The sequence below is a fragment of the Dreissena polymorpha genome, chromosome 3, assembly GCF_020536995.1.
Source record: "Dreissena polymorpha isolate Duluth1 chromosome 3, UMN_Dpol_1.0, whole genome shotgun sequence".
NCBI lineage: Eukaryota > Metazoa > Mollusca > Bivalvia > Myida > Dreissenidae > Dreissena > Dreissena polymorpha.
Window position 1 is genome coordinate 15,757,294 of NC_068357.1, and position 14,313 is coordinate 15,771,606.

The 14,313-nt window shown below is 35.5% G+C and overlaps 2 protein-coding genes across 7 annotated transcripts in view; one reads left to right on the top strand and one right to left on the bottom strand.

Moving 5' to 3' along the window:
• LOC127873058 (mediator of RNA polymerase II transcription subunit 17-like) overlaps positions 1-786 on the bottom strand; it is a 55,191-nt gene extending 54,405 nt beyond the window's left edge. For all 4 annotated transcript variants that reach the window (XM_052416634.1, XM_052416633.1, XM_052416632.1 and 1 more), the window contains exon 1: positions 642-786. In XM_052416634.1, coding sequence (XP_052272594.1) covers positions 642-733 — 92 coding nt within the window. In that variant the 5' untranslated portion in view covers positions 734-786. The remainder of the gene's footprint in view (positions 1-641) is intronic.
• A 120-nt stretch (positions 787-906) lies between these two features.
• LOC127873055 (pecanex-like protein 4) overlaps positions 907-14,313 on the top strand; it is a 49,218-nt gene continuing 35,811 nt past the window's right edge. For 2 of the 3 annotated variants that reach the window (XM_052416626.1, XM_052416625.1), the window contains exon 1: positions 908-980. The gene's annotated coding sequence lies outside the window, so the exon portion shown is untranslated. Of the gene's footprint in view, positions 981-14,313 lie in introns of all 3 variants that reach the window. The other variant, XM_052416627.1, reaches the window with a different exon arrangement.

Sequence of the window (14,313 nt, forward strand, 5' to 3'; positions counted from 1 at the left end):
TGCAAATAATTATACGGCTAATGCATAGAGCTCTTTGTTGCGTCGAGTTGTCTGTCGTTCAGTCTTCAGACAATCTTAATTACTTTTATGCTAATGACGCGTTCTTTTAAAATGCAAATAAATGGGTTAATGCATTCTTTTGGCACTAAACATTATATTTTTTAAATATTATTTAGGTGTTGTTTTTTTTAGTTTCTTTTCGATTTATTGACTAAACAAGTCTCGTTATCCATATGCTTTGCGTTAGCTGTAAGCAATGCTTTTGACTACCAGTGCATTGCGCATGCGCGAAAATCGGGAATCAAAACAATAACAATGAACTGGCCTATAGCAAATGTTATTGCCGGTGTGTATGAAACTATTGACTTTTAGAGGTTAAAGAAGCTGTACATAAACGATTTTGTCATGAATTTAACGGACAATAAATAAATCTTTGAAGGTTTATGGTTATTGATGCATTTTTTGCATTTATTTAGAAAAATATATAACTCGTTTCCTTAACCGCTCGATACGCGGTAACCGGCCCAGGAGAAAATAGATTTCAGTCATCAGTGTACGCGATACAACATACCAGTTTTACTTGATAGTATCTACCGTATAAAAATGATTAGATTGCAAGAAACAAAACAAATCATCCTTACGGAATAACAATTTCTTGGCCATCAAGAGTAACTTCTTGAATTTTATTTTCCTGAACAGCTTCGATCGAAACAGAAACTCCAACTAGCGCCATTTTGAAAATATATCGAACAGTTATTAGATTCGTATTTACATAATATTGTTCATGTGCATTTATTTGTTTCAAATTTGATCTCCGAAATTCAGAATATAAATGACCTTTTTCGCATACACTCATATATGTCTTCTTAACGCTTTATTTGGATTGAGTTGAATTCGACTGCAAAAGCTTTGTATCCAATATTGTCACGTGATCAAGCATATTTGTGTTATGGTGTTTGACAGTTGAATTAAAAAAACCGGTAAGCATATTATATGAGGAAAATGGATTTAAGGTTTGAATTTCAGTATGAATGCTAATGTAAAGTAGATAATGTTGTTTGACTGACACAATGTGAGCAAAGTGAGTCCTTCAACAAACTAACTAAACGTCATAATGGCACTGTCACTGTGTGAATCTCAGTCGATGCATGGCCTATGGGTTAAAATTTTAATCGAGCTTAAATTCCCTGTGGGGACACGTATTCTTGACATAACAAAACTAGAAATGGTGCGGCAGAGGACGACGCATATCCCCACGCCGCATGTTTGACCCAGGAGCGCCCCAGGGTTGGAAATGGGGCCATGCATAGTTGAGATTGACCCTATTGTCATAAGAGATGTCCAGTATCAATTTGAAATAAATTGGTGTAAAAATGAAGAAGTTAATGTAAAATAACTTTAAAAAATGAGTGAAAATCTCTGCTCTGACCCGGCTCCACCCCAACCCTCATAACTTTTGACCCAGGGATCAGATCAAAATTCCAAATATTGCACTGTCACACATAATTATGCTCATAGCTAGTACACTGCAACGCCGATATATCGCGGACCGTTATATTGCGCTGTCCAATATATCGTGCTTTGGCTATGGCTCCCAAAAATCCGACGAGCATGATCACTAAATGACATGTTTTAATCTGAGAATTCGCTAACGTAAGCATAAAACCGGTTCTAGCTAGTATTAACACCCCATATTTCGCGGCTTACTATGGTACGCAGTGAAGCATGAAAAACAGTTGATTAGTGACAATGTTGTTTACACACGGCTGGGTTTGTTTTTAACACTTGGGAAATATCCAATTAGTGTCATTGCAAAGGTAATAATGGCAGTTTACTGGTATATAAATCGTTAAATTTCGGTACTGGTCATGAATTTCTTTGTCCTGATAAAAAGCGCGCGAAAATTGGCGTTGGTGTATTTATTTGTAAATAGAAAATTTCGTAGCCTGTACAACTTTGCGATAATTTAATTTCCGTTAAAAGTTTCGTCGTAAATTTCAACTAAGTACCGCTGTATCTCACAAATAATGTGGCATTGACATTTCCTCTTTTAATAAAATATAATTCAAACACGCGGTATCATTACCGTTACGCTAAGGGTAAATTCGAATCTATGCACAATGTATTTTATATGTTTTTTACGGCAAGAATTTTTCATTTTAGCTGATTCGCTAGGGATCGTACATGAAAATAAAAAACATAATTTACATTTTGGTTTTTATGATAAATACACAACTACTTATGTAGTAATGAAAACGTTCATTGTAGAATTGGTTTGCAATTATTACAATACAAATATGTAGCAGCGCCGTATATAAAATGAAAACATTGGGGAAATTTGACAAGTTAAACGCAATACAATTAAGTTAGACATTCAGTGGGTTTTTTATGGCAGTTTCCGGGCCGACATTAGGCCCCATTCTCCTCAAAAAAGAATATATTTTTTTCCCCGATTTTGTAGAATTATTATTTATTTTATTTTTTAGAAAGAACTCTCTTATAATAAATATTTATTTCATAACAACTAACAAAGTATATAACAAATTAATAATATAATATGATTTTGAATTATTATAAAGAGTTACATTAAATTAGTATTTCCCAAATCAGTGTACTTTTCATATGAATTTCATACTTTTCCCAAAATGGCCAGGAAAAGACCTGATGTATCTGCATATATTGTGTCAATATTTGATGATAAAAACATTCCAATTTGGTCCATTTTATTGATTAAAAAATGCTCAAATTTGCCATTTTATCGATTAGAAAGTCCCAATTAGACTCAAAATGGCTAGGAAAACTGAGAGTGTGCATGAAGGCTAATTTGTTTGTATGAAATGTATAAGTACAATGCAAATGACTGTTCAACTGAAGTGTGTACGTTTGTAATGTATTTTCGTGGTAATCAGATAGATTCTTGGATATGTTGTTGCAAGTTTGTTTTTTGATGACCGCTTTACGGTAGACTTATGTGAGTCTTCTGCGTTGTTTGATACCAGAATTGTGCAAATCGGTTGAAAATTGATGGAGTAGTGAGCTTCGGAAATTGGCTGGTATGCCCGAAATCAGCAATTCAAGTGTCTAAGTCACATACCTTGTTATATATATATATAATTATATATATATAATTTAAAAAAAAACATTGGACAAACTTTTTTTGTCATGGGGGGTAGTAGCTAATGTCGAATGTCTGTGGATAACCCAGCAATACAGTATTTGGTTTTACTGTCAGCTCTAATCCCAACTCTTTTTAGCTCACCTGATTGCTCAGGTGAGCTTTTGTGACCGGTCTTTTTTGTCCGTCGTCCGTCCGTTCACATTTATTCGTAAACACTCTAGAGGGCACATTTCTTTTCCGATCTTCATGCAACTTGGTCAGAAGCTTTGTCCCAATGATATCTCAGTCGAGTTCGAAACTGGGTCATGCTGGGTCAAAAACTAGGTCACTAGGTAAAAAAAAAACACAAAAAAACTTGTAAACACTGTAGAAGTCACATTTCATGCCCAATCTTCATGTAACTTTGTCAAAATGTTTGTCTTAATGATATGTTGGTTGAGTACAAAAGTGGTTCTGGACCGTTGAAAAATATTGCTGCGAGTGGGCGGGGTAATTTTCCTTATTTGGCTATAGAGATACCTTGTAAACATTCTAGAGGCCACATTTTTTGTCCGATCTTCATTAAACTTGGTCAGAACATTTGTCCCAATGATATCTCGATTGAGTTCAAAACTGGGTCATGCCGGGTCAAAAACTAGGTCACTAGGTCAAAAAAAGGAAAACCTTGTAAACACTGTAGAAGTCACATTTCATGTGCAATCTTCATGAAACTTTGTCAAAATGTTTGTCTTAATGATATGTTGGTTGAGTTCAAAAGTGGTTCTGGTCCGTTGAAAAACATGGCTGCCAGTGGGCGGGGCAGTTTTCCTTATTTGGCTATAGAGAAACCTTGTAAACACACTAGAAGTCACAATTTTTGCCCAATCATCATGAAAGTTGGTCAAAACATTGGTTGTATTGATATCTCGGACGAGTTCGAAAATGGTCCAGATCGGTGAAAAAACATGGCCGCCAGTAGGCGGGGAATTTTTCTCTATATGTATATATTGAAAACATGTGAACACTCTAGAAGTCACATTTTTGGCCCAATTTTCATGAAATTTGGTCAGAACACTTGTTTCCTTGATACGAGAGTTGAGTTCAAAAATGGTTCCGGTCAGTTGAATAACATTGCTGCCAGGGGGGGGGGGGAGGGGGGGGGGGGCAGTTTTCTTATATTTATATAGTAAAAAAAGCTTGTGAACACTCTAGAAGTCACATATTTTGCCCAATCATCATGAAACTTGGTGAAAAGATTGGTTTTATATATATGTTAGATGAGTTTGCAAATGGTCCCAATCGGTCAAACAACATGGCCTTCAAGGGGGGGGGGGGGGCAGTTATCCTTATGTGACTAGAGGGAAACCTTGTGATCGAACACTATAGCAGTCACATTTTTTTCCTAAGGCCACGACTTTTATATTTCTTGGTTAACAAAACCGCAGATCCTAATTTTTGGAAAATGGGAAGAAAAAAAATAAATTGGAAAATTGTCTTTTTTAATATATTTTATTCCCGACCGCACTGAAAAACGAACGAAAAAAAACAAAACCATCCGGTTTGAGTACGGTTGCGAATTAAATCAAGTAAGTACAATCAACGATTGGTTCACATATATTGCATAGATCGGGATATTTTTCAATGTGACACATTATGTACCAGTCCTTTTATGGTCACTTCTCAAAATTTATTTCGGGTAAAAATTACAGACAATAGGAAAATCAGCGTCAGTAAAATGTGGACTCCATGAAAATTTATTTCCGAGTCTGTGATGCAACTATATTGTTTAACATGTTAATTATATTAAACAAACCCGATATTGTAGTAGATAAAAAAAGAATTACCTTGCAATTTGATAATTAGAATAAATAATCCAATAAAACCCTTCCATTATTTACGATATATGTGTTTAGGAATTTTGTAAACACGTCCGCCATATTTAGGAACTGTACAGAAAGTTTGTTAATCGGAACAAATCTAGGAAAATCATTGATAAATGTATTTGTCGTTTCAATGCTTAGGGACGAGTAATTTCGGCAAATCGGAACTCAACTTGCGTAAAACACTAGCTCAATTAACCGTTAAACTCCACCTCCGTTCTCTACAAAAGATTCGAAGGCGGAGCTATGCAAGTGCTATTATTAAATTGGAGGATTGCCATTGAGAAACAAAAATACGATTGGTTCAGCATGTTGATTGCTATACAAAGGAAGCCAATTTTGTCGGCGAGAAATTTGTCGCTATATTGCTTCAGACAGAAAGCGGCTTTCCTGTGATGACGTCAAACTGTCAATTCACACAGACTGCAAATATGCGGATGACTTTTACTGACTCTTTGTTTACAATTCCAGTAAACAAACACTTGCTTACATTAAACTTTGGGTTAGATTATCCAAATAAAGCAAAAGCGATTTTGAAAAAAATTATTAAATTAATTTGCGTCAGTTCAAATAAGACGTTTTGCGTTGTAAATCAACGAGTTTTCGTGACAACAACTTAAGCAAAAACATTACCGCAACGACGCGGGGATCGATTAACCTCGATTTTTTTTGGACGATCTCATAAGTCAAGTAAGAGCAAACTTAAAATTGAGTAATTTTATCTTATATAAGATTTATGCAACGGGCATCGCATTGCGTAAAGGTGCACATCGAATTACGGAAATGAAGTGCAGTTTTTTGTTTTGATGGGAGAAGAACGCATGTCATGTAATAGAGGGATTAAAATTTCCTGATGTCACAAAAGGTGCGTTTAGGACTCATTTCATTTGAAGATATAGATGTGTGTTTCTTTGCATAATTTGATTTGTTGTCTCTGTGTTAAGGTTATAAAAGATATGTTGTCTTTGTTCTGATGTTATTAGTATTTCCTTTTTTTCCAATGATTTTATTTATTTATTTTCGACAATACATTGGTTTTATTGATTTCTCGGGCAAGCTGGAAAATGGCTCAGATCGGTGAAACACACTTTTTAGCTCACCTGATTGCTCAGGTGAGGTTTTAGGATTGGTCTTTGTCCGCCATCCGTCCGTCCACATTTGGTTTGTAAACACTCTAGCATTCACACTTCTCAAGCATTCTTAATGACAGTTGCTGAAAGATCTCAGTCAAGTTTGATAATGAGCAAAATCACATAATTAATGCCATAATTATTGCCCTTAGATTGTCCAAATTTTCATCATATTATACAAAATCCTTGTAAACACTCTAGAGGTCACAATTTTGTTTCAGATTTTATGAATCTTGGTCAAAATATTTATTTTTGTTAGCAAAGTTTGATGTTTGGTAAGGGGGGGGGTCAACTCAAAATATAGGTCACCAGGTCAAATCTTACAAAAACAAAAACAATCCATACGCCAGAGTTTTGTTTGGTTCAATAATGATGAAACTTGTCCAGGATGTTTGTCTGGACAATATCTAGGTCAAGTTTGACGTTAGGTAAAGATTGAATGAACCGACTCCTCACAGGTGAGCGAACTAGGGCCATCTTGGCCCTCTTGTAATATGAATAGTGTCTGTACACCTCTAGATTATCCTTGAAACAATAGACACTGAACATATCTTATGTGTAGTCCACTGTGGAACATAAAAACCTACGAGTGCCCAGCTAGATAAAGCTTTAGGTCATTTCAAACAAATGTAAGACAGAATAATTGACTTTCAGACACTCATTTCATTAAGAAAATGAGCAAATGTATATGGCTGAACAAATAAAGTCAAAACATACTGATATTTTAGTGGTATTTTGCTTTATTCTTGACCTACAAGAATTCTTCCCCCCACATCCTAAAATTCCCCCTGCCATGGGTAGCGACCCACTTTCCCTAAAATGGATTGAGGGCCCTCATGCATACCAAATATGAAAGCAATATCTGAAGGGACACAGTAGTTATGAGCCTTTTTCGAATCGCCTTTGCAGATTTTGAAACCTGAAAGCTAACCTCAAGTTCAAGGTCAATGAAGTCACAGGGGTAAAAAATTGTATGGGCATGGAAAGGTGTTGTCCAGATACACATGCATACAAAATATGAAAACAATATCTGAAGGGAAACAGTAGTTATGAGCCTTTTTCAAATCGCAGTCGCAGATTTTGAAACCTGAAAGCTGACCTCAAGGTCAAGGTCACAGAGGTAAAAAATTGTATGCGCATGGAAAGGTCTTGTCTAGATACACATGCACACCAAATATGAAATCAATATCTGAAGGGACAAAGTAGTTATGAGCCGAATCGGGGTGGCAGGAAAATCTCTGACCCGGCCCCACCCCAACCCCCATAACTTTTGACCCAGGGGTCAAATCAAAATTCCGCCATCCTTACCGTCGCACATATGCTCATAGCTACCATGTATGTAAGTTTCAATGTTCTAGTGCTTATAGTGTAGGAGGAGCAGGTAGCCAGGATGGACGGTCGGACGGAAGATGGAGATAACCACAATATCCCAACTTTTTCTCCGAAAAGTGTGGGGATAATAATATTGTGCACAAATAGCAATTCAGCGGTAAACAGCAGACTGTGCATTTGTTTTATAGTTGTTTTATTTTTAGCTCGGCTATTATATATGAAATATATATAGTGGAGCTATCCTACTCACCCCGGCGTCGGCGTGAGCGTCTGCGTTAGCGTTAGCGTCTGCGTTAGCGTGCAAATGTTAAAGTTTTCGTCCTACCCCAAATATTTTCTTTGTTCCTTGACATATTGCTTTCATATTTTGCATACTTGTTTACCAACATGACCCCAACCTATAAACAAGAGCAGACACCTCTATCAAGCATTTTGTCATAATTATGGCCCCTTTTCCACTTAGAATATGCAGCAAATGTTAAAGTTTTCGTACTACCCCATTTATTTTCATTGTTCCTTGACATATTGCTTTCATATTTTGCATACTTGTTTACCAACATCACCCCAACCTATAAACAAGAGCAGACAATTCAATCAAGCATTTTGTCATAATTATTGCCCCTTTTATACTTAGAATATGCATATTATTGATAAATCTATGTTAAAGTTTGCGTACTACCCCAAATATTTCCTATATCCTTTGACATATTGCTTTTATATGTTGCAATCTTGTACACTTTTGCAGTATTTCAATATTGAAGATAGCAACTTGATATTTGGCATGCATGTGTATCTCATGGAGCTGCACAATTTGAGTGGTAAAAGGTCAAGGTCAAGGTCATCCTTCAAGGTCAGATGTCAAATATATGTGGCCAAAATCGCTCATTTTATGAATACTTTTTGCAATATTGAAGATAGCAAATTGATATTTGGCATGCATGTGTATCTCATGGAGCTGCACATTTTAAGTGGTGAAAGGTCAAGGTCAAGGTCATCCTTCAAGGTCAGAGGTCAAATATATGTGGCCCAAATCGCTAATTTTATGAATACTTTTGCAATATTTAAGATAGCAACTTGATATTTGGCATGCATGTGTATCTCATGGAGCTGCACATTTTGAGTGGTGAAAGGTCAAGGTCAAGGTCATCCTTCAAGGTCAAATATATGGGTCAAAATTGCTCATGTAATGTCACTTCTGCAATATTGAAGCTAGCAATTTTATATTTTAAATGCATGTGTATCTCATGGAGCTGCACATTTTGAGTGGTAAAGGGTCAAGGTCAAGGTCATCCTACAAGGTCAAACGTCATATAGGGGGACATTGTGTTTCACAAACACATCTTTTTTTTTAAACATCATTTAATAAATTACCACACCCCACATTATACCCCCTCTCACCCCTCCCTACCCCCCCTACCCCCCCCCCCATTTTATTTTTTAAACAGCATCTTATAAATTACCACCCCCACATTATACCCCCCTCTCACCATCCTACCCCCCCCCCCCCGCCAATTTTTATTTTTCCTTTTTTTTATTTTTGAAAGATCGTCTAATAAATGACCACACCCCACATTATACCCCTTTCAACCCCCCCCCCAAAATTTTGAAAGATTGTCTAATAAATTATTGAATATGAACAATTTCCTCATGATGGCTTTTGTTATACTGTCAAGCACTCAAAAAGTCGAGCGCGCTGTCCTCTGACAGCTCTTGTTTATAGATTACCTTGAGGTTATATTACACTAATTCCAATTCCCGTAGGGTCCCATTATAAAACTGACAACTTTCAAAGCATTTTTCTGACATATCAATTTTTCCGAATCTGGTATCATTTCAAAGATGGATCTGTCCTCTTCCAATAAATGCAATCAAAAACATACCGTCTCGCAACTTCTAAGAAAGTTAATCACTGTCGAATGCACCCACCTTAGAAAACAGTGTTTCGGAAGATTTATTTCGACAAAAGCCCCATACAATAGAAAACACCCCCACAAAATTTCATCTTTTAAGTTAGCTTCCGATCCAAGGCATCAAAGTACTCCAGAAACAAACAGGTTATTAGAAATATGCACAAAAGACATGCCTCGCATTGTTAATTGGCTTTTATTTAAGAAGAGAAAAGGAACTCTTTAGGCATAGGCACTACTTTCGATTGGACCAGGGAGGGGTACACAATGATTTAGTGTAATGTACATTATTAAATGTAACCTTGGACCAGGGAGGGGTACACAATGATTTAGTGTAATGTACATTATTAAATGTAACCTTGGACAAGGGAGGGGTACACAATGATTTAGTGTAATGTACATTATTAAATGTAACCTTGGACCAGGGGGAGGGGTACACAATGATTTAGTGTAATGTACATTATTAAATGTAACCTTGGACAAGGGAGGGGTACACAATGATTTAGTGTAATGTACATTATTAAATGTAACCTTGATTGATACAGTTCAATGGCAATCTTGCTTAATACAGATAAAGGTTTCACATTTTTGTTTATTTGGATACAGATAAAACAAGTGCTGAGTGATTGTTTAGGAACATAGGTTTATAGACACCTTTTTCTATTCCTTTTGTCTGCCCCTTTCCCTTAGCTTAACATGCTAAGTATGCATTTTTTTCTCAATACTGAGCCAAACATTCCCAATTGGTTCCCAATTCCTAAGATTGTTTATAGATTGGTAAATACTTCAGATTTAGTATCGGTCTTCTAGAAAAACACTTGAACCTAATTATATTAATGGCAATAACAAATTAATATGATGACCAACTAAAGTTTGTATTCCTGTGTAAGGTATTATGTCAAAACTTAGATTTAAATTCAACTTATTTGTGGTATTTAATTCATATTAAACTGGACATTTTGTTTTTATAGATGGCATTTAGCAATAATATTTTTTCCTGATTAAGAAAACTTTCCACCTTGATTTTTCCAAATCAAATGCAGTGCTTTTTCCAAAGTAGGTTGAAAAAGAGTATTGCCAAGATGTGTAGTTGGTATTGAAATACTGTAGGAAGATGAGTACTACATTTTGCAGTATATGTGGCTATAACTTTTTAGCCAATCTGACCATGAAATGCAGAAGATGACCTATTGTGCCTCTGTTGTTGTCGAGAATGCGTTGTAAGCTTTTAGATCATTACCATTCTTAAGAGGCCATATTGAATATTGCTATAGCACAGGCTAATCAGGGACAACACTTTCCACCTAAATTGGATTTTTGTTAAGAAGAGACTTCATTTAAACGAAAAATGTCATTAAAGCGGAAAGTGTCGTCCCTGATTAACCTGTGCGGACTGCACAGGCTAATCTGGGACGACACTTTACGCACATGCGTTATGCCCAGTTTTGTCAGAACGAGGCTCATGTATATCCAATCTTGAAACTTGGTCAGAATGACACAAAAAAGAACTGATAGCAGAAAAGCCTGTCAATGATACCATCTTATTTTAACACTGCCATTTCTTTCCAGGAACAAACATGCATCAGAGCAATAACTCAATATCTTGAATACTAAATATAAGCATGACAGCTCTTAATAAAAAAATAGTACACAATATTGTGCTTTGAGTTTCTTTTAAAGGGCCTGTGTTGATAGTTTTATCCTATTTATTTTAGCTTGGAAACCAAAAGCCTAAGGCTTATTGAAGCGTTCTCGAATACAGTTTCCTGGGTAGAACCAGTACTCAGTGTCATTTGGGAAGATCTAAAAAAAAACGCTTCCACAGTGGGAATCGCAACCATGACCTCTGGGTAGCTTGGCATACTTAATAACCATTATGCCATGGCGACCAAAAAGTGTTGATCTATTCTGGCCATCAAATAGTGTTTTGTTCCGTTCACAAATCTTAAAGGAAACTTTTTAGCAGATTGACACATTGACCTATTGACAACTTTCAAATTTTACGGCCAGCCTTGACTAGTGAAATTAATTTACAAATACTTCTGAGAATAAACATCTTTCTGTAAATTGTACCGAGTACACTCACACTACAGTTCTGTATCAAGATATAACTTGTCAAGTTATTCATGCATGTATTTCCATGTTATACTTTGTATAAAAAAATATTATTCATTTAGTATTGTCATATGTGTATATTTAAATTTGTCATCCGAAAAAGCCTTACAAGGTTTTATTAATCAAGTAAAGTCACGAAAATTCTGGCCACAAATAAAGTTTTCTCATGTATGTTGTGTTAATTCTTTGTATTGCTTTAAAGCATGCGAAAATAAGACTTCATTTACAAAGTCATGTCATTCTTCCTCAGGGAAAGCATGGATGTACATATTTGATTTCTGGATATAACTTAATAGCGCAGAGTATATGCTAATATCTTGTATTTTGGTTAAAAAAAATGGTTTTGCATTTTTTAAATGTTGAAACTTTTTTTCAACTTTAAAAACAAGTCGTTTACGTGGTATCTACAGTGTTACAGCAGTGATTTTTTTTTCTAAAAATTACCGCTGATTGCGGCTGCTTCCCAATTGCTAAAATCAACATTTTTCCCCAAAAGCTGACCAAAATTTCCCCAAAAAAGTCCAATTTCCAAACAAACAAATTTTTTTTTTTTTTTATTTTATTTTTTTAGCTCATCTATTTTTTGAAAAAAAAAAATGAGCTATTGTCATCACCTTGGCGTCGGCATCTGCGTCGGCGTTGGCGTCCGGTTAAGTTTTGCGTTTAGGTCCACTTTTCTCAGAAAGTATCAATGCTATTGCATTCTAACTTAGTACACTTACTTACTATCATGAGAGGACTGGGCAGGCAAAGTTAGATAACTCTGGCGTGCAATTTGACAGAATTATGTGCCCTTTTTATACTTAGAAAATTGAAAATTTTGGTTAAATTTTGCGTTTAGGTCCACTTTTCTCAGAAAGTATCAATGCTATTGCATTCAAACTTGGTACACTTACTTACTATCATAAGGGGACTGGGCAGGCAAAGTTAGATAACTCTGGCGTGCATTTTTACAGAATTAGGTGCCTTTTTTATACTTAGAAAATTGAAAATTTTGGTTAAGTTTTGTGTTAAGGTCCATTTTATTCTGTAAGTATCAAAGCTATTGCTTTCATACTTGCAACACTTACTAACTATCATAAGGGGACTGTGCAGGCAAAGTAATGTAACTCTGACTGGCATTTTGACAGAATTATGGGCCCTTTTTATACTTAGAAAATTGAAAATTTGGTTAAGTTTTGTGTTTAGGTCCACTTTATTCCTACAGTATCAAAGCTATTGCTTTCATACTTGCAACACTTATTAACTATCATAAGGGGACTGTGCAGGCAAAGTTATGTAACTCTGACTGGCATTTGGACGGAATTATGGGCCCTTTATACTTAGAAAATTGAAAATTTGGTTAAGTTTCGTGTTTTGGTCCACTTTACTCCTAAAGTATCATAGATATTGCTTTCATACTTGGAACACTCGCAAACTATCATAAGGGTACAGTAAAAGGACAAGTTGCATAACTCTGGTTGTCATTTTTACGGAATTATGGCCCTTTTTTGACTTAGTAACTTTGAATATATGGTTAAATTTTGTGTTTCGATCCACTTTACTTCTTAACTATCAAGGCTATTGCTTTCAAACTTCAAATACTTTCATGCTATCATGAGGTTACTGTACCTGGCAAGTTGAATTTTACCTTGACCTTTGAATGACCTTGACTCTCCAAGTCAAATTATTAAATTTTGCTGAAATTGCCATAACTTCTTTATTTATGATTAGATTTTATTGATACTTTGACAAAACTACTCTTACCTGACATACCACAATAGACTCCACCCAAACCATCCCCCGTGCCCCCCCCCCCCCCCCCCCGAATCCCCCCTCCCCCCCTATTTTTTTTTTTTAAGATCATCTCACAAATGACCACCACACCCTCACACTATACCCCCCCCCACCCCCACCCCCCCCCCCCAAATTTATTTTTTTTTTAAACGGTTAAAAATCACAAATATTTATTTTTATTATTTTATGTTTGAAATACCGTCCAACCATCGCACCCAAGAATGAACATGCACTTAAGAACAATTTTAATTCTGTTACTTATAATCATATTTATAATGCTTAATTTTTCCCAATTTTATGGTTTATCGTGCTATTTTTCCCAATTTCATGGTTTATTGCGCTAATTTTCCCAATTCAAATGGCACAGGCTGTAACAAATAAAAGCAAAAAAAAATAACTGTAGAGTCATTGAGATCGGGCGTAATTTACACCCAGAATTCCACTAACAGAAGCCCTGACTTGAACTGTGTTGAAATGTTTATTAAACATCAAATTTAGGCAAGAAAAAGTCTAAAGGAAACAATCAATATCTGTGTTCTAGGGAACATGTACAATTTGTCAAAACTTTGGTTTGCTATGGTACTATAATTTGAATTAAGTTGATAGTAATTCACTATACTAAGATATCAACATTTAAATATATTTGCATATAGAACTTAAGGTAACAAACATTATACAATCATAAGCTATTTTTATGTGATTTACTAAAGCAAACAAGCAGAACTAAAAGCAGTTTAATAAAATCCATGTTTTTGTACAACTCACAACTTCAAAGCCACAAGAAGCATTGACAATATACTGTTGGACATGTTATCCCTAGAAATACCTATCCTGACCTTTAAATTGGTTGGCCCCGACAGTTGCAGAACTGTGGTGTAGCCTGAATATTTATTATTATGGTTATGATTAAAAACACAAAAATGAAATGAATACAAACGAAAAAAGATGATTATTATTAAACGTGAAGTTGGATTCAAAGCAATTCAACATTTAGGAAAAACCATTATGTTAATTCGAGAACAGTTGTATAAGTTACTTTGTGTTTTGTTCTGAGAAAACTGGGCTTAATTCATGTG